The sequence below is a fragment of the Solanum tuberosum genome, unplaced genomic scaffold (assembly GCF_000226075.1).
Source record: "Solanum tuberosum cultivar DM 1-3 516 R44 unplaced genomic scaffold, SolTub_3.0 scf00144, whole genome shotgun sequence".
NCBI classification, from domain to species: domain Eukaryota; kingdom Viridiplantae; phylum Streptophyta; class Magnoliopsida; order Solanales; family Solanaceae; genus Solanum; species Solanum tuberosum.
Genome location: NW_006239074.1, coordinates 517487 through 542355, shown reverse-complemented (window position 1 = coordinate 542355; position 24869 = coordinate 517487). Strand labels below are relative to the sequence as shown.

The following is a 24869-nucleotide window of genomic DNA, read 5'->3' as shown; positions in this document are numbered from 1 at the left end:
CTCTCCCAGTCTCGCTCGCCTTTCTCCTCCATATAACATGTAGCTATGAATTGTAATTATCAAACTATAGCTATGGAGAGTAATTAGGCTATTTTTGAGTGGCTATATGTGAAAGTTCCCCTTCTACAATGTACAACATGTCAAAGCAAAATTATTGTGTTATTCCAAAGATGCCCTTAGTTGGCAAGTTGACCGTCTCATGTATGCTTATTGCCACTTATATATAAGTAGTAGATGTATTGGCACGATTAACATCCACTTAAAAAACAATTTATTATAATTATTCAAACTACTACTATAATATACTTAAGTGCCATTATCATTTTCTTAGTCACAACACAAAGACCATAGAGACAACATAAAATACCCCAACAATAAGGTCCATTTTATAGTTAATAGTACCAAATTCAAATGTAACAACTTTAATTAAGGTTGAGTTACCTTTGACATAATTTGAAGGAATAATTAAGTAGCAATTCAAGCATTCCATGTGCATGTTTGGATTTATTTTTACGCTTCTATTTGCCTTTGCATTTAAGCAAGTGAATAGTACTCCCTCCGTCCAATTTTATTTGTCCACGTCTAATAAGTAATATCACCTCTTGAGTATAATAATTTCAATATTTTGTAAAATGAATATAGTTACTAATAAGAGTAAATTACTTTCTTTATTCCATATTAAGTGAATTTGTAAGACAATACACACATATTAAGAAAAACATTCAAGGACATACGTTTACCTATAATTTTCACTATTGCCCTTTTCATGAAATCATAATTATAACTTTATAAGTAGACTTCAATAAAGGAATGGGAAAATATGAAAAAAAATTCAAATATCCATCTCGACCTTGAGAACTATTCAATTATTTTGAACAATGAAAAAAGCCTAAAAAGTTCAATCAATATGGAATAGAGGAAAGAGAAACCAAGTGACAAATTATCTCTTGATTTCCAAACTGAACAGGTAAAAGCGGACAACTATTTTTAATAGTGAACAAAAAAAAGTGAACGGGGAGTACTAAACAAAACACATGGTTTTCCGTGAATGACAATAAAATTAACTTTTGTATTCCAAGTGCCAAAGACAAACTTCCCAATTATAAATATTTTTGCATTGCCAGTGCAATAATTCTCTTATAACGAACCTATAGTGAGCTACACAAATCAAAGAATACATATTTTTACAGAATAAAAATTCACAGGAGGAGAAATAAATAAGATGCTCAATACCAAAATATTTATTCCTATTCTAAGGAAACATAGAAAGAATCAACTTCTTGTGATGAAACCTACTGATTCTTCTTCTGCGTTGTTGTGAACGAAGTGGCTTTTCTAGCCGGTTTTTTATCTAAACTCGAAGTTCTGATAATAAAGAGAAGTGTCTCGACAAGCATGGCAATGACCAATCCAAGAATGCCTCCAGCAGCGCTCTGAAGAAAGAGCAATGAGACTTCAATACAGAGTAGTGAACCAGAGGAAGTAGATACAGTAAACAAAAGCACAGGAGAAGAGGTCGGTTATATAGTTGCTGTTGCTCCACGTATAGAGGTTGTATCGAATAGAATCACGAGGAAATCAAATTAAGAACTTACCATTGCTGGACTGTGATTAAATAAGGCCCTGAATGCAAAATATCCCATCAGATAGCCAGTAAACATTGCTATACCAACATGTAAGCCTGCACCAAAGGACCAGAACTACTTAGAATTAAACTGCAAATCAAATTCTTATTTAATTCAAAAGGAACTTGTAAAGAAAGGAGCTACCTAACAGCGAACTTAACCTGAACAAGCGGAAGAGGAACGAAAATGAAAAAAGCTGGTGAAGACCAGAGATATACAAGTTACCGATAGTAGATCATTCCTAACTCTCTCACTCACATGGTCAAATCAGGACACAGCAACTGTATCAACCTCACAGTTGATACTAGCAAATCAAGTGATATATCTTCATACGGATGCAGCTTAATGGGTTTGATTTTATTGTTCAATTAACTCATGAAATATCAGTCAGTACTGGAACTTCTCCCAAGAATTGCTGCACTACTCTACAAAGAAGCAAGATGAGGAAACAAAAGAAAGCACTCGCTTCCACAACAAAAACGTACATGCGTACAAACAGAAAAACAGAAGCAATAGGCAAAAAGCAAAAATCCAAGTTCTAAAAGGAACTCATCAAATTTGTTAAAAGGACTTTTTCTCCAAAGCCCCTATTGTGTCTAACATTCAGCTAAAGGAAAATAGGTCAAGTCCACAAGTACCCAGTTGTTAAGGAAGAATGTGAAATCAATAATTGCCGAATACATAAATTAGAATGAATGGAATTTGAGCTTCAGAAGAACCCTAATGAACAGGATAACATATTTTATTAGATAATTGGAACATTTTCAAACCTTGTCCAGCAATGATGACATGAATTTTCAAAGATGCATAGTTCAGGTTCTTTCACTGTTAGTCCTTACCATGAGTTTTTTGACTGTTGAAGAACGAAGGCCCAATACCTAGCCATGGAGGAACATATGGAGAACAAAAGCACCACCGAAAGTAGCATGGTTGGTTGCAAATGAAGCATACTTAACACAGGAAAACCTCCAGAAAAGAGGTATGCTAGTGAGGTGCCAGAACCTGTGTTGAATTAAGCCTGAATGTATAAGCCACCTGTTTTTGCAAGCCCGGTAGTTTTAAAATCGTGGAAACTGTTTTTGAGTTTACCGGGCATTCATTGGACAATGCGAAAATGTAACAAGGACTTTTTGAGAAGTTGGTACAGCAAAGGCATACGAACAACAGAAATGATGGTGTACCATACCAGCTACAATCCAGGAGAGACTATTTGAAACTTGAAAGGAAAGGAAAGGAATGTTTAGGTTTGTTAACAATCAAGTCAAGTTGGTGTCATGCATGTCCTTAGTTTCCATTCATAGGACCACCGTCATTCATACTATTTGATGGTACCAAGTCAATTTTATTTTTTGACATTTCAACGACAATATTACTGAAATAACTGCTTCTTTAACAGTATACTGTAACTTTATCCAGATACTCTGCTCAGCTTTCCAGTTCCGATCACCACCTTAAAATTGGGAGTACACATTGGAAAGCAAGAAACCTAATGCAACTATATGTTGGAATGTCTTTAAAGTTTATTCTCTAAGTCATAATTGCACAAAATAATGTAGACAATATCCTTAATGAATTTTTCACAAGTAATATGCCAAAAATCAGGAAAACATTACTACTTATTTCATAGCCCTTTTATAAGAAGGCTCTCATTCATCAATCTATTCAACACGAGTTATCTCTCTTCTTTTCTCTATTCACAAACATAAACTTCAAAAGTAAAAAAGAAAAACATTCACAAGTTACCATACTCTATGCAGCAAGCATGTGATCATGCATTTTTCAATTTTTTAGGGTTGAGGAGGGCAGACAAAACTGCAACCGGAAGCCTGGGCACAGGCGTTGATTACAACCAAACTACGAAAAGACTTGCTATACATATAAAAGGGAAATGACAAAAAAGAGAGAAGAATGCATAAGTTCCTTTTAAATTTTAGATCAAACTTAGCAACTCGTTTGAAGAATAGAAAATGAAAAGAAGCTCATTCACATATTCTTGGTATTTGATGTATTCTCTTCTTGTTGAAACCCAAATTTTATCCCCAATTTCAAGATTTTCCATTCATACCTATCTCTATAAATTAGTAGTGGAAGTTTACCTCTCCACCAGTCCACCCAACATCTCTTTTTTTTCTAAAATAAGCCCTCTCCCTCCAACATCTCTATTGACAATTTAACACCTATTGATCCAATTATTCTGCCTCAAAATCTCAGGAGGTTACAGACAATGAACTAATCACCCCTATGTGCATTCCCATTTTAAGAAAGAAGCCTAATCCAATATTGGTTTTTACAGCAAAGAACTTGAAATGCCAAATTTTAAAGCATCAGTCGGTCAGGCTTATGCCCCAAAAGAACAACATCAATCGGCTCATGAGCTAACATAGTAGGTGAATACATTTGCAACATTATGTGTTACCCATGCTATTTTACATGTCATCCGACCTTTAATTCATGAGATCAGTGTGGAAATCAGGAACACAGCAGGGGAATTGGAAAGCTTTGCTCAAAAAATAGAATATGAAGCTATTCCTCTTTTCTGTTCCCACTGTAAAAAACAAGGGCATGTCCAAATTAAATGCGGAATCCTCCACCCGGATTTACAGAATGAGAATAATGCAAATGAACAGATTAAAGACGACAATAGACCAAATAAAGGAGGTAACCAACAACATGGCAACAACGCCAACATCCCAAAGCAATCAAGCCAACAAGGATCTGGAAACAAACAACTTAGAAATCAAGGAGAAGCAATAGGGAATAACAAAGCTCATGGGTCCAAAGTTGCTGAAATTTCTGCCAAGACCATTAAAGAAGGTTGGACACAAGTGGACAGGAGGAAAAACAAAGCGGAAAGCATCACTAGAGACACCAAGAATGGGGGTAACACAACAGACCAATCTGATACCACTGGTGGAAGCGCAAACATGTTCGACCAACTACTGAACAACGAGGAGACACAAGATATGGATATCACCCGAGCCAATGATGAAAAAAATCAGAACACCCGGGAGCAGATTATCACTAAGCCTACAAGAGTTGACAAAGCTAAAACCACCAAGGAATTAGAGAAAACTCAAAATCAAACCAACAACTTATCAGTAAGAAGAACCAGAAGCAGGACAAATACAAAGATAAATGATCCTGACCTCCAGCTAAAGGGTGATTTAGCTTCTATGGTGAATGTTAATGTCGAAAAGATTGAGACGCTGGAAAACAACAAGAGAAAATTCAAAAATGGGATCAACATTCCAAATGATGTCACTCTTGCCGGGAAGTCGCTCACATATTCAATGGAACAATAGTCAGAAGCAAAGTCCCTCCTGGTCAATGGACTGCTATTAGTCTGCCTAAAGGTAAGGAAGTGTTGAAGAGTGTAGGGGATAGCGTTTTGGACCAAGGAATCAACCATGTTTCTAACATGGGAGGAGAACTGGCTAGAGCGATTGAACCAGATCCTCCAGATGATGCTCAGGTTAAGAAGGGGACTGGGAGCACGTATCGAGATCAAAATCTTTTGGTTAATGAAGGAAGTATACCCTCGGGAACAGATATGCTCATGAAGTGTTTTGAGGATGACAATACTTCCTCCAAATCTGATGATGATATCATCAGGAACAACTCCAAAAATGAAAATTCCTATGTAAATACTGCGCAGGTCAATCAGAAAGTAATGTTTTACAACAACCTATCCCCTAGAAATAATAAATTTACAGGGGGGGTGTTTGTCAAAGATAGGTCACTTCAGACTTGTCAAACAAGTGAACAAAACAACCTTTCCCCTAAAAGTTTCCAATGATTAACACCCTATCATGGAATATTAGAGGGATAGGATCTCAAGGATCCGTAGAAAGACTCAATCTACTACAACAACAATTTCAACTTCCCTTGATTTCTCTTCAAGAACCCATGGTGGATAGTGGGAAAATGGAGAAATTTAGAAGAAAACTAGGCATTCAAAATGCTTACAACAACTGCTCCAACAAAATATGGATCTTCTGGTCGAATGAAGTTATTGTTGACATTATTCAAGACAAGGATCAATACGTACTGCTCAGAGTTGCTCACGATGTTGATCCTGTTTTCTTCCTATCTGTGGTTTATGCCAAATGCACTGAAGAATTGAGAAAGGAATTATGGGCAGACTTAAAGAACATTGCTTCCACTATTTCAGATCCTTGGGGTGCAATTGGAGATTTCAATGTCATTTGCTCCTGGGATGAAAAAATGGGGGGAAGACCCCATAGGATGGAGGAGAGTCTCGATTTCATAGAATGTCTAAATGTTTGTGGATTGCAGGATGCAGGTTATTATGATTCCAAATATACTTGGTGCGATAATAGAGACCCTCCAAACATTATTTGGAAAAGACTTGATAGACTGGTGTATAATTCATCTTGGTTTGATGTCTACAATGCAACTAGTGTTACTCACCTCTCTAGAGCATGTTCTGATCATGCTCCTTTGCTGGTGAAGATGCTAATGAGGTTACTCAACACATCAAGTACTTTAGATTTCTCAATATTTGGACTGAACATAGTGACTACCTGAATATTGTCCAGAACATTTGGGAGGAAGAAGTAATAGGGAATCCTATGTATGTTCTTCATCAAAAGATTAAGAATACCTGCAAAAAACTCAGCAGCTGGTCAAGACATGCCTTTGGAGACATTTATGAAGAACCCAAAAGATTGGAAGCTCAGATAAGGGCTCTTGAAGATATCAGTATCTATAACAATTCGGCTGACAATAAAAATGAGTTATCAAGATGCAGAGCAGAATACACGAGGTTTATCAAGTTGCAAGACTCCATCCTTAGGCAAAAAGCTAGGGTCAAATGGCTTGAGTAGGGTGATGCTAATACGGCCTACTTTCATAGCATTATCAAAGACAAGAGAAAAAGGCTTAATATCAGAAAAATCAAGGATGATGAAAATCAGTGGCTAAAAGGTAATAATGCTATTGCCGAAGGAGCAGTGAAGTACTTCAAGACTCTGTTCAGCCAAGAGTATCACAATACTAACTGGGAGGACATCAATTGTCTTCCAAGATGCATTACTCATGATGATAATATTATGCTTAACTCCCTTCCCTCGATGCAAGAAATTAAAGATTGTGTTTTTTTCCTTGGACCCTGACAGTGCCCCTGGCCCAGATGGACTAAGTGGTTGTTTTTATCAAAGTGTTTGTCCTATCATTGCCTCAGATGTTCATAGAGCTATTGTAGCTTTCTTTTCTGGAACAGTACTTCCAAAAAATTTCACCCACACGTGTTTAATCATGATTCCCAAAATTGATCACCCTCAAAGTTTTTCTGACCTAAGACCTATCAGTTTGTGTAATGTCTCCAGTAAAAGTGTAAAACCATTTCGAAAATTCTCAACTCCAGATTAGCCACGGTTCTCCTAAGATTATTTCTAGGAATCAAAGTGGTTTTATCAAGGGTAGGGCTATCACTGAGAACATTCTGCTTGCCCAAGAGATCATCAAGGATATCAACAAACCAAGTAGAAGAGGTAATGTTGTCATGAAACTAGATATAACTAAAGCTTATGATAGAGTTTCTTGAACCTTCTTATGTTTAGCTCTTCGAAAAATGGGTTTTGCTGAAATTTGGGTTGATATTATCTATAATTACCTTTCTAATAACTGGTACTCTGTTATTGTGAATGGTGAAAGACACGGTTTCTTCAAATTGACTAGGGGCTTGAGACATGGTGATCCTTTATCCCCTAGTCTCTTTATCCTTAGTGCCGAGCTTTTATCTCAAATGTTGAATGGTTTACAGGACTCTCCTGGTTATAAAGGTTTTTACATGAACAATAGAGGCCCTAGTATCAATCATCTCGCATTTGCAGATGACATCATTTTGTTCTGCAACGGGAGTAAAAGATCTCTCCAACTGATTCTTAAGACTCAGAACAAGTATGAGAAGGTTTCCGGTCAACTCATCAACAAGAATAAAAGCTGTTTTCCCATGAATTCTAAAAGTGGTCTGTCTGCCATCAACAGACTAAAGATTATCACAGGGATGAGGTATAATAAAAAGTTTCCTATTACGTACCTAGGATGTCCCTTGATTACCGGTAAGAAAAACATCAGCTACTATTCGGATATTGTCAACAAGGTCATTAATAGAATCAAGGGTTGGCACACTAAATTCCTTTCTACCGGAGGAAGAGCTACTCTTATCAGGCATGTTCTACTAGCTCTTCCTATCCATCTCTTAAGTGCTGTCAACCCAACCAAAGGGACCATGGAGCTGATTGAAAAATGCATAGCTAGGTTCTTTTGGTCTGGCCAAGACACCAGGGAAAATATCACTGGATCTCTTGGGATAACTTATGTTACCCTTATGATGAAGGAGGAGTAAACTTCAGAAGGATCAATGACATATGTAATGCGTTTAAGGCTAAACAATGGTGGAATATTAGAACTTCTAAATCTCTTTGGAGAGAATTCATGTGTGCTAAATACTTCGTTGACCAACATCCTGATCAGTGTTCAATTAGCCAAATGAAGTTCTCACTGTTGGAAAGCTCTTCAAGGAATCAAGCACAACACTGAAGAGTATATTCTGTGGAAACTAGGAAGAGGCGATGTATCATTTTGGTTTGATAATTGGTCCAACTTAGGACCTCTCTATCTGATCACCTCTAATGTAAATGGTCATACTCAAATCAAGCTCAATTCTATTCTTAAGAATAGTACTTGGGAGTGGAATAGTCTTCAAACTCAACCCAATATGGAGCTAAAAAAGATGATTTTACACAGATCAATTGTTGAGGATCACATTCCAACAAACTTTGAGATGATACTGAATCATATACCTCAACTGATTAATGCAGAACTGAATAATTAGATTCATGAAATTCCAGAGATAGAAGGTGTGAAGAGTTGTTTTAGTCTAAATGTAGATAGTTCAGGTGGTCCACATGGTTTCACTGGGAAGCTCTACCGATACTGTTCGGACATAATTGAAACAGATGTGCTAACAATGGTGCATTTTTTCTTCTGTGACATGAATTACCAGGACATGTCACTGTCACATGCATAAATCTGGTGTTATTGCCCAAAATGGATATTGTGACCTTTTTTTTGATAAGATAAGTGGTATTAATAACAGCATCAAGAAGATGCAAGATTTACAAGATATGGCATTTGAGCTTACAAAAAAATCTCTGGCTAACTATACAAACTATCTAAGCCAGAGCTAATGAGTTAGTAAAATCCTGAAGTTGTTCTGCATTAACAGCAGGATACAAGTTGGTCCAACTAAACAAATTTTCAGTGCACCTAGTCTTCAAAATGCCTAAAGCAGTTGACTCTCCATCAAAACATCTCTTGTTCCTCTCTAACCAAATACACCAAAAAATACAAGCAGGTATCATAATCCAGATCTTCTTGATGGCTTTGTCAACTTTCCATAGACTCCAACTCTCATATGCATCCTTAACAGTGAGGGGTGTGGTCCAATTGATGCCAGAGAGACAAAAAAACATGCTCCATAATTCTGAGGCCACCTCACAATGAAGAAGAAGGTGTCTGGGGTTTCAGCCTCTTTTTTGCACATATAGCATCTGTTTGGGAATTGGATTTTTCTTTTCTTTATGTTGTCTTGGGTGAGACATGCCTCATATAGAGCTATCCAGGTAAAAAAAACTACCTTAGGTGGTAGCTTGGTCCTCCAAATGAGTTTCCAGGGCCAGTTATCTATCACAGGATTTCTAGAGCACAATTGTTGATACCTTCCTTGACTGTATAAACTCATTTCTGGTGTCCCCACTTGAGCTTATCAGCTGCCTGGAGATTAATGTGACAGTGTTGTAGTCTAGCAAAAAGGTTTACCAGATCATTCACTTCCCAATCGTGCATATTCCTTCTAAATCTCATATCCCAATTGATCCCTTCTCTATTAGCAGCAATAACAGAATTGGGATCTTGAGCAATTGTAAACAAATCTGGGAAATTCTCCTGAAGAGTGTTATTTCCAAGCCATTTGTCTGTCCAAAATTTTAGGAGTAAACCATTGCCCAATTCAAAGTAAGCGTTCTGATCAAATGTGTCCCACAACATCCTAATACTCTTCCACAGTCCCACTCCGTAAGGAAGTGTAGTAATATTTGTGCACCATTGATTCAGCCTTCCATGCTTAGCTATGATGACCTCTTTCCAGATCCCTGCGTCTTCCAAGTTGTATCTCCAAAGCCACTTCATCATCATACTTTTGTTGTGGACTGCAAGGTTCTTATTAGCCTAGGAATTGTTCTTGACAACAATAAAGATGATAAGGCCATTTGGACCCATACTACTACCGGGCTATTCAGCATTTGTTTGGCTTGGAGCAACATCAGAAAAAAAAAAAAAATCAGAACATCTCCAATAATGTTTGGAGCAGCAGCATTCCTTTTAAAATGTCTTTTCTTACTTGGAGGGCGATTAATGATAAATTATCTACTAATGATAAAGTGGCAAGATTAGGCATCAATATTCCTCGAGGATGCCACTGTTGTGATGATGTTAACAGAATCAATATAATTGAGACGGTAGATCATTTTTTTTGTCAAGGCGATCATGCCAAGAGAGTGTGGAATAATTTTGCGGGTCCTCTGGGAATCAGTTATAGGAACATCTGTCTGAAGATGCTTTTGATAAATTGGTGGAATTTGAGGACTTGCAACCCCATAGCTGCTTTCATCGCTAAAACTCTACCTTCCATTATTTGTTGGGAATTGTGGAGAGCAAGATGTAGTAGCAAGTTTGAGGATGAAAAACCTTCACTCTATAGAACAAAAACTAATGACATTTTTACTATTTTGCAGGTTACAAGGTTCCTTTAGCAAGGCCAGAATTGGAGCAACATGGGATAGCATATGCCAAATATTTGAAGCTGAAATCCAACAAAGGACATTTATCATGGTTAGATGGCTCAAACCACCTACACTGATAGTAAAACTCAATAGTGATGGGAGTTGCCTTCAAGGAAATTGTGGAGGCGGCGAAATAATTCGAGATAATCAAGGCTTTCTGATTTTTGCCTATTCGATAAATCTCGGTCAAGGCACAAGCAACATGGCAGAAACAACCGCAATGCTATTTGGGCTCAACTGGTGTAAGAACAGAGGCTACGACATGGTATGGGGAGAGACAGACTCCATGTTGTTGACTAAACGGATAAAAAAAGAATGGAGACCTCCTTGGGCACTTGAGAACCAGATTCAGGAGATTCAGAAGTTAGTTGATTACCATGGTTTTAATATCAGTCACTGTTTTAGGGCGGCTAACAAACCTGCTGATAAACTAGCAGCCCTCGGTCATGGTTTGGTTGGAGTACATGTCTTCAACTCCTTCTCGGAACTTCCTAGACATGTTAAGGGTCTAGTTAATATGGACAGATGGGATTTTCCTTCCTTCAGATCCAAAAACTTTTAAACCAGCAACTATTGTATATGACCCCCCTTGACCTCTGCATTTCTACCAGAGCTACAGTTAGTTTAGGAAACAAACTGCTTTGTCTCTACTCTATGCTCATGTAATCAGTTTGGTATGCCAAACTCAAACTTGTAATTTTTGCTCATCAATGATCAAAGGAGGCAGTTTAATTAAAAAAAAACATCACGTCTGTTCAAAGTTTAATCATCGATAGCTAGGTTCATCTATCAAACAAACTTTTTAACCATTACTTTAATATTTTCCTCAGCAATCACAAATACAATATGTAAAGTCAAATTAAAATATTAACCTCCGTGTCCACGTCAAACACCATAAGGAAGTAACAACTTATTCTTTATATACAACGAAAAATCTCACAGAAACACTTGGAACCCTAATCAGATCTCCTACATGATATTCCCTAGAAATGCACATGACAAAGAACAAGAGAACAAGATGACCTCACTAATCAAAAATCAATATCTCATATGTCTGGTAAAACTAGATTTTTGAAGATATTGAAGCTTTGCATGGCAGATAGTGATATAGGATCCTCTAATTTTCAGCAAAACATCACTAATTTCTGTATGATTTTTGCCTCCAAGAACGAACTGCTTAATGGCTAAAAGTTAACAAAAAAGTCTAGAGAAACTTAGCGGCTAAAACAAGGCTGGCATGCGAACAACAAGTCTGATTATGAATCATGCCTAGATACTAAAATTATCTCCAACTCTTATCTTTTTTGGCAACACCCTGTCAAATGTATAAAGACGTTTTGCCTATAATCTATCATATGAGGCTTGCAAAACCTTCAGAAGAGCATTTTTTGTCCAAAAAAAATAATCTTCAGAAGAACATTTACAAGCAATAATTCCCAATATCTTTGAATCCCAACAGATACAACAACAACATACCCAGTGTAGTCCCACAAGTGGAGTCTGGGGAGGGTAGGATGTATGCAGACCTTACACCCCTACTTTTGTGGGATAGAGAGGTTGTTTCCGATGAATCCCAATAGACACACTTATTCAAACTTACTTTGTTACTTCTACCATCAGGTTATTTATTAAGCAAATCGAAGAGTAGCCTAGCAAGAAATCTCTTGGAAGGTTGATCCACATCTTTTCCAACCAAAACAGCCCTCTTATAATGGAACACAAGAAATTTGATTAGCCCTATACCTTTGAAATACAAGTTCTAAATGCTCATATAGGAAGCAATGTTATCAAAGGCGGGAAAAAAAAGGAGCACTGAGGTCTGTTGGGATTTAAGTGCAAAGAAAAATGATGGTTTGATGAAGAAAGGTGCAAATTTAAATATAAATGCAATCAAAGAACAATAACTGCAAACACAAAAACAATTATACAAAAAGATATGGAACTGTATAATTAAGTGAAATAGTTATTGTTTAGTGATGCTAGCTTCAAGAAAGATCCATGCATGATCAAACGCATCCCTCAGCACCTATCTGAACTAAAGAGCAGTGCAAGAGAGAAATGTAATCAGCCTGCTTTCCATCTAGTTTCAGGGCTTAACCACGCCATCACACAAGCCTTTGACAGCAAAAAACTGAAGTCAACTCCTGAGTCTGAAACCTAGAGAGTTGCTCCAGACAATTTTTTCTTTGTTGTCCAATAAAAGGGGATGTTTACATATGTGTGTAGACATAAGTAAGTCTTAACCAACTTCACCTCATCAGATTCTGAAGATGATGAAGTGTATCAGAAATCACTCCTTTTCAACTGAAGCTTTTGACAACCTTACCAAATTCAAAAAAAAAACTGAAGCTTTTGACTAACCCATGCTAATGCTCTTGCCACCATATTATGATTTATATCCCATAGTTAAAACTACTCTAACTCCCACTTTAAACTGTCCTAATTTGAACCTTTGTTAAATCAAAATTGTGTTCACTTTCTTAGAAACACACACACACACACACACACATATATATATATATATGTATATATATGTGTGTGTGTGTCTTAGGCTGAGGGTCAATTGGAAACAACCTCTCTACCTGTCAAGTTCCCACCTGATCCTGCAAGTCTATAGTCTATACAACTTGTTTTGATGGCAATCATTGGTCGCTTGCTTTATTGGAAGGACGGATGAAATTATACCTTTCCTGTTCTCGCTATTACTTACTATTACTACGTAAATAGTTTCTTTTGGCATTCGTCTTTCTCGCTCATTACTTAGCTTGGGAGTGGGGGAAACTGAACATCATTCAAGGGATAAGGTTGCTTACACACTACCCTTCACAGACACCACTTAGAGGACTACATTTGGTATGTTGTTGTTGTTGTTGTTGTTGTTGCTGTTGCTGTTGTATATATTACTGGAATAAGAAAGTTCAAATTTTTCCAAAAAATTAGCTTTTTGAACTCGCTTCTATTTAAATAAAATTTCAATTTTCACCTCAATAGCTGATTCCAATCAATATCAATCAACTATGGCCTTAATTCATACTAATTGGGGTTATGAATCCTATGTCATCATTCTGTTCTATTCAGACTGATTTCATTCCAATACTATGTCAATAAAATTGGAACTAGGAAATACAACTTCAATAATGCCAATAGATCATTATAATATGCAAAAGAGAGACTCACCAAATCCCATTTGATCTTTATAAGAGGAAAAAGGTTCATCCACAGGTTTCCTAGGAGTAATATCCTTCACCAATTCATCATACGCCTTCCTCTCAGACGCTTCTTCTAGTTTCCTCAACCGAGCTTTGAGTTCCTCGCTTTTTTCTCTAGATTTTGGACTGCAGAAGACAAAATTGGATCCGGATAACAAGCCCATCAGATCAGGTCGTGTTGCAGGGTTAGACCCAATCCAAACCGACCTCAGATGTTTGTATGGTACCGTGGGATGATCGGAAAGGGAAGACGCGAGTTCTTTCAGGTCATCGGAGAGTTCAACTCCTGCGGAAGCTCCGGCGAGAAACAAACGTATGGTCTCGGTGGTTGAAATAATAAGGCCAGCGTTTATGCCATCGACAACGGTGGTTTTCGTGGTGGCGCCGGTACTGGAGGGGTGGCTAGAGGCACCATTGTTTTCTGCTGAAGCCATTTTAATTTGAGATTCAGAAGTGAGAATCGCAGAACCAGATATGCATTGAAGTCCTTATGTCCAGCTAGGAGATCAGTATGAAGTAATTTGGGAGCAATTTCCGTCCTGCTTCATATCAAATGAGGAGTATTAAGGAACAATTCAGCTGGAACAAAAGAAAAAGGGGAAGAGAAATACTTACAGATCTACAAATTTGGAGCACTAGGTTTCGACTCTCTTACGAGATTCCCCACCAGAAGGTACACCTACAAAGAAGAAGACATTTTCAGATGCAAGGAAGAAAGCTTGATTTATTATACGCTTTCTGTTCACATGATTCTTGCATTGCATGACATCCCGTCTATATAACATGTTTCAGGCCAAAAATATTTCTTTTTAGATTACGATTTTATTATCGTGGTATTGCGTGCAAAAAGCTTGGTATTTCCATTACGCAAGGTTGCCAACTGAGGTTTATTCAAAACACCATTTTCAATTTGCTCTATTTCATGTCATTACATGTCAGTATGTGCTTATTGTTTTTATCATTCAGTTCTTCTTGAAGATCGCAAATGTAAAATAAGTATTTTCAGTATATGACATATCGCCAGACCTGTTATGAAGCTATTTGGCATTATTGGATGATAGCTTGATTTTTTTTTCTAGCCAAGAAAATGAGATATTGGATCATCTTCAATGAGTGTTGGAAACATAATCTCAACAATGGGAGTGGATATTTTATTGCAGAAGTTGAAAAGATGTGGTATGTCATATAATGTTTTTGACATTCTAACCAATTTTCCTCATGAATATGTGGCTTAAGGCTACTCCATCCATTACTGCCACTACTTCTCTAGATATCCAATTGTTTGAAATCAAAATGTACAGGGAAAGTAGCCACAATGTTTTCAGGCTAACATGTATTCTTATGTATGGACTAGGAGCATGGCATGACTGGTTTTAACAACTGAAGAGTATTTAAAAGATACATGTCTGCAGTAAAGTTGTTTGTGGAAGGAATGGGAGAAATTAGTTGTATTATTGCACTTTGAACTTCATGTGTTTTAAGTCTATCAGATTTGACATTTATAAAAGATATATGTGGTTGTAAAGTAGGATAATTGATGCAATGATCTGTTAACTTTTACACTATATACTCTTATTCACTACTAAAAAAAGAGTGAAGACCGACCTACAAATACCGACTTCCGGAGGTCAATATTCCCTGAAATACCGACCAAATACCGACTTCCCAGCTTAGGTCGGAATAAGCTTTTTTTACTTTAACTAGTTTAGTTTTGACTTAATACAACAACTAAATCTACCAACTAAATCACATTATTTATTTTAATTTATCTAAACAACTTAACAACTTTTTAACTTTTAACTACATTAGTTTTGACTTAATTCCAACAACTAAATCCACCTACTAAACCACGTTATTTATTTTAACTTATTTAAACAACTTAACAACTTTTTAACTTTTAACTACATTAGTTTTGACTTAATTCCAACAACTAAATCCACCAACTAAACAACTCAAAACTAAATTTAAAGCTAAGTGTCAACATTAGATGGACACGAATCGATCTTGCAAGAAAATCAATTTTGTCATCAATAGGATCAACTAGTGTTGGTACTTATGCTTAACATATATATTATTTCTAAATTTAAAGTTAAATGTCAACCCTAGATGGACACAAATCAATCTTGCAAGAAAATCAATTTTGTCATCAATAGGATCAACTAGTGTTGGTACTTATGCTTAACATATATATTATTTCTAAATTTAAAGTTAAATGTCAACCCTAGATGGACACAAATCGATCTTGCAAGAAAATCAATTTTGTCATCAATAGGATCAACTAGTGTTGGTACTTATGCTTAACAAACACATTATTCCTAAATTAAAGCTTAATAGCAACACTAGATGGACACAAATCGATCTTGCAAGAAAATCAATTTTGTCATCAATAGGATCAACTAGTGTTGGTACTTATGCTTAACAAATATATTATTTCTAAATTTAAAGCTAAGTGTCAACACTAGATGGACACAAATCGATCTTGCAAGAAAATCAATTTTGTCATCAATAGGATCAACTAGTGTTGGTACTTATGCTTAACAAATATATTATTTCTAAATTTAAAGCTAAGTGTCAACACTAGATGGACACAAATCGATCTTGCAAGAAAATCAATTTTGTCATCAATAGGATCAACTAGTGTTGGTACTTATGCTTAACAAATATATTATTTCTAAATTTAAAGCTAAGTGTCAACACTAGATGGACACAAATCGATCTTGCAAGAAAATCAATTTTGTCATCAATAGGATCAACTAGTGTTGGTACTTATGCTTAACAAATATATTATTTCTAAATTTAAAGCTAAGTGTCAACACTAGATGGACACAAATCGATCTTGCAAGAAAATCAATTTTGTCATCAATAGGATCAACTAGTGTGGACACAAACACATTATAGAAAACAATTGTACTTGAACTTTAGAAATTTAGAAGCACCAAACCTAATCTCCTACTTTGATGAAAGAAGCATTATAGTCTTGTATCAATTTTTTTAGATGTTGAGCTTCCTCAGTTGCCTAGCACGAAAAGAAACAAATGCTAATCGGTTCATTGAAAGTAGTATAAGAATTGAGAACAAATGCTGAAAAACATAGCCAAAAAGAAAGAGAAAAAAAAGACTAGCTCATGTTTTGAACAGGAAATAAGAAGTGTTTCATGCTTACAGAACTGCAACAGAAAATATCACTCCAGCCAAGAAACAATGCCCTAAACATGGCTACAATCATTTTTTTCTTTCCCATTGGTTACTGGACAAACAATCTAATGATGAGAAATCCAATTTGGTCCCAACTGACTATTATTACTACAAGGCCTTTTACATGTAAGACAAACCTCATTAAGGCAGTATTTGTTATAATAAATCAACTGCATCTGTGTTTATCAGACTTATGTCATTTCTACCTCAACCAAAGTTTATAACGCAAGGTAAATTTTGAGAAGATTGATGCTAAGCAAGCAGAGAAAAACTATTTGTCCATAGGCCTTTGAGAGTGTCACTGGTTTGCAAGATTATTTGGCTACAAAGTTCTCACTAAAGTCAAGCATGAAACCACATGAGCTAGTCTTTTAGGTGAGGAAGTACAAAAACACAGTTGTTTGATTCTCAAAATAAAACATACAAAAAACAGTCCAATGCGAGGACAAAACATCAGCAATGAGCTAGTTCGAACTGGGTTCTAAAAATTCTAAAAATTCACCCTGAGTAAGAAGGTCGGGGATGGTGGCGCGAACTGCTGCGGCTGATCGAGGCGGCGCCGGTCGGGATGGTGGCGCGACCTCCTGCTGCTGCTGCGACCTGCTGAGGCAGCGCCGGTCGGGGATGCGTGGGGATGGGCGCCGATGGGGGTGGGTCGGGTGAGAGAGGAGTGAGAGTTGACTTACGGTTTTGATATTATCATTCTTTTTTTTTGTAAGAGAAGTATTTAATTTACCGATCACGATAGGTTGGTATCTTTTAAAATAATTATTTATATTTAAAAATATTTAATAAAAATCGATATCGTGAAGTTGATATTATTTAAATAAAATAATAATTTAAATATACCGACCTCTTAATACCTAATTATATAAATTTAATTTTATCGATCAATAGAAGTTTATCAATATCGAATTTAATATATAAATCTCCTTGAATTAATCATCGGTATTTCTTTAATGGGGAAAAGGACAAATATACCCCCGAACTTTCAAAAATGGTATGTCAATACCCTCCGTCATACTTTTCGTCCATCAATACCCTCGCCGTCCAATAACCAGTGCACATATACCCCTCCCACTAACGGAAGACTCATTTTGTACACGTGGCACAATCCTACACCTCAACCAGTTTGACCAAATATTTAACCCAAATTTCAAATACCCGCCCCATTACCCATTTAACCCACCCGATTTACCCACAAATAAACTATCTAAAAACATAAAGAAAAAAGCCCCTTTACCCGTTTCTTTCGTTTATCTCACAAACCCTATTGCCTGCCATCTTTCTGGACAACTATTCTTCTGCAGATGTATCATGTACAGGTGTTGATGCAGAGGCGTATCCAGGAGGGGGTCACCAGGTTCACGTGAACCCATGCTCCCCTCCTGAAATCATAAATAGTAGTGTTATATTTTTTAAAAAAATATTAAAATATAGATATGTGAACCCATAGTTGAAGTATCATACCGTGCGATTCTGATTAGGTGCACCTCTCTAAGTGAGGTTAGAAATTTGAATCTTTTATTTATCTCATTTTATTTTCATTTCTAAATTTGAATGACGCCTCTCTAAGTGGTTTGGATAGGTAAAAATAATTTTGGACCTATAATTTTAAAATTTTAATTATATTTAGTGATAAGAACCTAAATGTTAAATCGATCAAATTTATATCTTAGATCGACCTTTTCGTAATAGTGCACCCATCATCTCAAAATTCTGGATACGCCTCTGTGTTGATGGTGATGGACTGGTAGGTGATGAATGAGTCGTTGGTTGTTTCCTTTCAACCGATATAGCTCTCTTAGGTAACGAAAGTGTTGATGCAGTAGTTCCAATTCTTGTGACATTTGGAGAAGAACAACGTCTAGGGCCAGAGGAAGCTGATGGAGTAGGTGACCTGTACTTAGAACTAACTTCTCTTGTTCTTGGCCTGCGGGTATTTCCATGGTTCTTTTCAGCCTGAATCAATGGAACTCTTTTTGTCTCCACTGTTGAATTCTTCTTTAATGCTATCTCTGATTCATACACATCCATCCAAACTATCCAGATTAAACCGCATTGATGATATCCACCCACTTTATTATATTAATAACTTCAAACCCATTCTTGAGAACCTCTCAAGAATGGGTAAAGGGACTTTTTTCTTTATGTTTTTTGATAGTTTATTTGTGGGTAAATCGGGTGGGTTAATTGGGTAATGGGGTGGGTATTTGAAATTTGGGTCAAATATTTGGTCAAATTGGGCTGAGGTGTAGGATTGTGCCATGTGTACAAAATGAGTCTTCCGTTAGTAGGAGGGGTAAATGTGCACTGGTTATTGGACGGCGAGGGTACTGATGGACGAAAAGTATGACGGAGGGTATTGACATACCATTTTTGAAAGTTCGGGGGTATATTTGTCCTTTTCCCCTTCTTTAATTGATAATGTATTTCATATCTGAACCACTAATATACAAGACTTGATTTGTTAAACTACTCGAGGAGTATATAATTAATCAACGTATTTCATACTCCGATGAATTATCCTTTACATGTCATCATTGCCTACGATATGATCACTACACTTGACATCCATTCAAGATCGAACGTATATAATAATCTTGATAGAACTTTCTTTATACAGTAATTTACGATGTTCTATTGTCTATTTCATAAAATAATATAAGATCACATTGAAGGTTATACGTACAAATAATTAAACAATTAATTATATAAATATAAAATTTATAATTAATTGTTATCATGACATTTCTACAAGTATTATCTCGTATTTCATACTCGAATGGATTATATGTTAGCACTTCACCTCTACATCATTACATGAAATATTAAGTTCATGATTTGACGACGGACTGATAGAATTTGTACATTACTCTAGAAACATAAGTATAATTATCTCCTAATTCATATCAACGTAGTTTCATACTCTAAATATGAATTATTGTTGTTTATTTGTTTATTCCACGAATTCTAACTTTCTATTTATAAAATTATACAAAATTGTTACACTTTTTGAAACAATTTTTGCAAGTGTAAAATGAAAATTTAGTATTATGCACAATCGCAAAATTATGATTAATAGGAATATTTTTAACAAACCGACCTTCCGATGTCGCTTTTATTGAAAGTAATTATATTAAATAAAAAATACCGACAACATGAGGTCGGTATTTTATATTAATTTATTTTTTAACTTATATAAAACCGTCATCCGGAGGACGATTTATTTAAATTAATTGAAAATATTAATTTATTAATTTTCTGAAGTCACTATATAAATATTTTAATGGAAATTAATTTAATTACATACTATTTAATTTTACCGACTTTCGAAAGTCGGTATTATAATTTTTTTTGTTTTTTATTTTACACAAATCATCCTCCGGAAGACGATTTAAATAAAATTATTTCAAAAAAATTCTCAAATTTGTTTTTTATATTTAATTGAGAAAAATTAAAATATTGTTATTTATTTATTTATTTTATACCGACATTAAGAGGTCAGTTTTTATTGTAATTCCCTTTTTTTAGGAAAAATTTCGACCTCCAGAGGTCGGTATTTGGTTTTTCCGTTTTATTTTGCATAAAAATCGACCCCTTGTAGTCGGTTTTCTAAAGTTTTTTTTTTAAAAAAAAATACCTACTTCCATTTGAGGTCGGTAATTTTTAGGTCGGTATTCACTGTTTTTTTAATAATGATTATGTCATTTACCTACATCAACCATTTCACATACACATGTTTTTTTGTTTTCCGCAGCTATGCACCATTAGACAATGTCTTGTGGCGTTTTATTAAAAATAAAAAATAAAAAGTCACATACACTTTTTTTTTGTTTTCCGCAAATCTGTACCATTAGACAATGTCTTGTGGCGTTTTATTAAAAATAAAATAAAAAAAGTCATGGATAAGTATAAGCAAGGGGAGCTAGGCCTCTCCTTATAAAATCCTAATGAAGTATATCAAACCTCTACTAATTAACAAGCTTGAAGAATATAAAAATTATAGAGAACTAGATGTCTTATGATCACCACAAAGTTTGTAATATGCTCATTTATATTATAAATGAAGATGCTTAAATAATGTAAAAAAAATTAAGACAAGAAGAAAGTTGAATTTTCAAACTCAAACTTCCTTTCACATGCACATTTACTATCACATGTATTATTTTTTATACTGTTGTTCTATTCTTCTTTTCATCATCACCGAATTACCATGCAAAGTATATACCACTTGAAAATATTAAATGTTGAGCCCGTATTAAGCACGGGCCATATCTATCTAGTTATTTATGAATGTATCAAACCTACCAACTTATACTATGAAAGTTTGAGAGATGCTAGTTGAAGTTGTTAGAAGAAAAATAACAGAGAAATTAAAAGTTTTGAGGCTGAAAGATCACTATCTTTCAAGAGTTATTGTCTGTATATTTTTTTAGGGATACAAACAATTTTCTATCAGGATACAACAAAGCTAAAAACATATATGTAATTGAATTCGCTACTTTTCGGAATGCTTCGTATTTATAGAACTTAAGAGATGACTTTTCATAATAGTCACGTTCTTTCATGAACTTAGATGACTTTTCATAATAGTCATGTACAAATGACTTTTTATGAAAGAAACTCATTTCTAAATAATCACAATTTTTAGTTGCTTCCTTTTTGAAAAGAAAAACTTTTGTTGCTCCTTATTTGAACATACAAAAATTTTAAAATTTAAATTTTAAATAAACAATTTATTCAAAATAAATTACGAAAAAATAAATCTTTAAATTTAATTAAATATCCGATCCGGCCCGCGCCTCAAGTCCAAGTCATTTAGATATATATTATTAAATATATATAAGTCGACTTACTTTATTAAATAGACTAAGAGCCCGTTTGGATTGACTTAAAAAAAGTCACTTTTAAGTCAAAAATAAAAAGTCAAACTGAAATGACTTTTAAGTCAAAAAATAAAAAGTAGGGAGACCTACTTCTAGTTTCTGACTTATTTTAAGTCATTTTTTACCTTGCCAAACACTTCGTGACTTATTTTAAGTTATTTTTTATATTTGTCAAACACATCCAGAAGTCAAAAACTGACTTAAAAGTAGGTTTGACCAACTTTTAAGTCAATCCAACACCCTCTAAATGGGTAATGCTTAAAAAGACCTAAAAGATACTTCTTTCACCAATGTGAGAACTTTTCCTTTATATTACAACTATCATAACAAAAATGAGAATAAAGAGGAATATGAGTCTATTTTGAGAATCAATTTAGAATTCATGTCGAAGTTATCCATAACGAAAGTCATTCACTTATAAGGGAATTGTTGGAATAATACATGTAGAGGAAACAAAGCTTACATATAGTGCATACATTAGAGTGCGTTAAGATATGTATGATGGAGCTAAGACTGGATATTCGAACCCATGTTTCGGGGGTGAATCATTTAGCTTGTATCAATAGCACAATGACACTCATATGATTCTCATGGATGCACTATTAATTATATCTTAATTTCTGTCAGTTTCTCAAGATATATATATATATATATATACATACACACATGATTTTTTCCGAAGTTAAAGGGTGCACGTGCTCCCCCACTTAATAAGGTAGGTCCGCCTCTGGTTTCATGCGGAAGTTATAAAAGCAAACCTCGAAAGATCATGAGTAAGAAGACAAACGAGAAACATATCATAAGACACAAAGAATTAACGTGGTTCGGTCAATCGATCTACATCCATAAAAAAGATGAGCAATCCACTATATAAATATGAGAGTACAAGGAGGTTTACACAAGTGATAACTATCACTTGTATCCCACAGATTCTCCCCCTTAACCATAAATCTCAAATCCCCTAGAACTACATTGTGAATGCTAATTAAATTAGAAGGAATAAGCTTTTATTTATAGAGTCCTAAATCTTCTCCTACGAGAAAGAGACTAGTCAATTCCAAACCTTTTCCTACAAGAAAAACCCATTGACCTCACTCCTCAGTCCCTATTTTGCTGACCATCATAATGAATTGTTTTATCAATGACATAAATTGGGCATAACGTATTAGTGTCTACTAGAGTGCAAAATTGTCACACAATTTGTTTTTGCCCTAACAGCTGACTTAAGTTTAACTATTTTTCTGCAGATGTGCATTCTTATATTTGTAGGAACAAATGGTGAAACCTACTTCAACACAGCAACTTTAGTTTCTTGTGTGCGAAATTTCCCAAAAAGTCGTGGTCCTGTGGTTGGAATTCTTAAGGGATTTGCTGGCTTAGGTGGTGCTATTTTAACTCAGATATATGCAGTAATCCATTCCCCGGATCACGCTTCACTTATATTTATGATTGCCGTTGCACCAGCAATGGTGATTATAGCTCTCATGTTTATAATCAGGCCTGTTGGAGGCGACAAACAAGTTAGGCCTTCTGATGGACTAAGTTTTTCATGTGTTTACAGTATATGCCTCATATTAGCTGCTTACTTAATGGGAGTTATGCTTGTTGAAGACTTTATTGATGTTAGCCAAAATGTTATTATAATCTTCACAGTTATTTTGTTTGTCATTTTGATAATCCCTATTGTGATCCCTATCTATTTGAGTTTCACTCAAGAGCCAAGAGTAGTACCAGAAGAAGAGGCACTTCTATCTCAGTCAGGCGATCAAGGTCCTGGCAGATCAGAACACGGCGATGGTCAAGAAATTATATTTAGTGAGGCTGAGGAGGAGAAGTCAAAGGGAGTAGACTTGCTTCCTGCTTTAGAAAAGCAAAAAAGAATCGGGCAATTACAAGTGAGACTAGCAGAAGGAGCTGTGAGGATCAAAAGAAGACGAGGTCCTCGTAGGGGAGAGGACTTTACTTTAGTCCAGGCTTTAATAAAAGCAGATTTCTGGCTTATGTTTTTCTCACTGCTTTTCGGTTCTGGATCTGGTTTGACTGTCATTGATAACTTGGGACAAATGAGCCAATCTTTAGGATATGAAAACACACATGTATTTGTTTCGATGATTAGCATATGGAACTTCCTTGGCCGTATTGGAGGTGGATACTTTTCTGAGATAATAGTCAGGTATTAACTTATCTTAAATGCATATTCAAATCTCATAAATCTCTCACACGACCTTGTCAAACAGGGATAATGCATATCCAAGGCATGCAGCTATGGCTATTGCTCAAGTTGTGATGGCCTTTGGTCATTTCTTCTTTGCTATGGGTTGGCCTGGAGCTGTGTATATTGGTACTCTTTTGGTTGGACTTGGTTATGGAGCTCATTGGGCGATTGTGCCAGCTGCTGCTTCTGAATTGTTTGGGTTAAAGAACTTTGGGGCTTTGTACAATTTCCTCATTATTGCCAACCCAGCTGGTTCATTAGTATTCTCAGGTCTTATTGCTAGTAGTATATATGACATGGAAGCTGAAAAGCAAGCTCAACAACCCCATGAAAGACGCTTGATGGCATCAGTTTTGACAAGATTTTTGAACATGGATGAACCTCTCAAGTGTGAAGGTACCATTTGCTTCTTCTTGACTTCCTTGATAATGTCAGGACTCTGCATTGTTGCAGCTGTTCTAAGCATGATTCTGGTGTACCGCACAAAGACAGTGTACGCTAATCTGTATGGAAGATCTCGTACGTAATGTATCCTCGAAGGATAGAAATATAAGCATCCTGAAAAAAGACATTGTCTGCCAATTCATATTTCCACATATCATTATAATGTGACACTGGAAACCATCACCAGAATACTTCCAGGTGAGAGCAAACGACGAAGAAGACAATAGCCTGGTTTTGCTGTTGCAAAAGCATTCCTTGGTTGAGTGAAATAATATTTGTATTGCAAGTCATTTCTGTATATTTGTAATTTCTCAATCTTCAAGTTGTTAAATTTTTTATTGTCAACCACCATTAGTAAGAGCGTTGATTGATTTTTTGCTAATTGGCAAATCCTTTTCTGTCAGAGATTGGTCCAGTGACATTGA

The 24869-nt window shown here is 35.6% G+C and overlaps 2 protein-coding genes across 4 annotated transcripts; one reads left to right on the top strand and one right to left on the bottom strand.

Annotated features, from left to right (window-relative positions):
* Nucleotides 1–1049: 1049 nt before the first annotated feature.
* Nucleotides 1050–17609, bottom strand: LOC102602178 (uncharacterized). Of its 3 annotated transcripts, XM_006352808.2 has the most exons (6): nt 17399–17609; nt 16643–16717; nt 14317–14380; nt 13670–14240; nt 1596–1681; nt 1050–1433 (listed from the first exon to the last, which is right to left on the bottom strand). In XM_006352808.2, the coding sequence occupies exons 4-6, from the start codon at nt 14133–14135 to the stop codon at nt 1293–1295; spliced, it is 693 nt and encodes a 230-aa protein (XP_006352870.1). In that variant the 5' UTR covers nt 14136–14240; nt 14317–14380; nt 16643–16717; nt 17399–17609; the 3' UTR covers nt 1050–1292. The 3 variants fall into 3 exon arrangements, with proteins under 3 accessions (XP_006352870.1, XP_006352871.1, XP_006352869.1); XM_006352809.2 differs by lacking the exon at nt 16643–16717 and having other exon boundaries at nt 13670–14243; XM_006352807.2 differs by lacking the exon at nt 16643–16717.
* Nucleotides 17610–22437: 4828 nt separating this feature from the next.
* On the top strand, nt 22438–24826 carry LOC102601846 (protein NUCLEAR FUSION DEFECTIVE 4-like). Its single transcript, XM_006352806.2, has 2 exons — nt 22438–23958; nt 24023–24826. The coding sequence occupies exons 1-2, from the start codon at nt 23033–23035 to the stop codon at nt 24525–24527; spliced, it is 1431 nt and encodes a 476-aa protein (XP_006352868.1). The 5' UTR covers nt 22438–23032; the 3' UTR covers nt 24528–24826.
* The last annotated feature ends 43 nt before the right edge of the window (nt 24827–24869 follow it).

Bases quoted from the DNA above. Each gene is read 5' to 3' on its own strand.
- LOC102602178 (XM_006352808.2), bottom strand. From the start codon at position 14,135: ATGGCTTCAGCAGAAAACAATGGTGCCTCTAGCCACCCCTCCAGTACC. The intron at 1,682-13,669 runs GTGAGTCTCTCT...CCTTTGGTGCAG, and splicing joins TAAAGATCAAATGGGATTTG to GCTTACATGTTGGTATAGCA. The intron at 1,434-1,595 runs GTAAGTTCTTAA...CTCTTTCTTCAG, and splicing joins TTAATCACAGTCCAGCAATG to AGCGCTGCTGGAGGCATTCT.
- LOC102601846 (XM_006352806.2), top strand. From the start codon at position 23,033: ATGTGCATTCTTATATTTGTAGGAACAAATGGTGAAACCTACTTCAAC. The intron at 23,959-24,022 runs GTATTAACTTAT...CTTGTCAAACAG, and splicing joins TTTTCTGAGATAATAGTCAG to GGATAATGCATATCCAAGGC.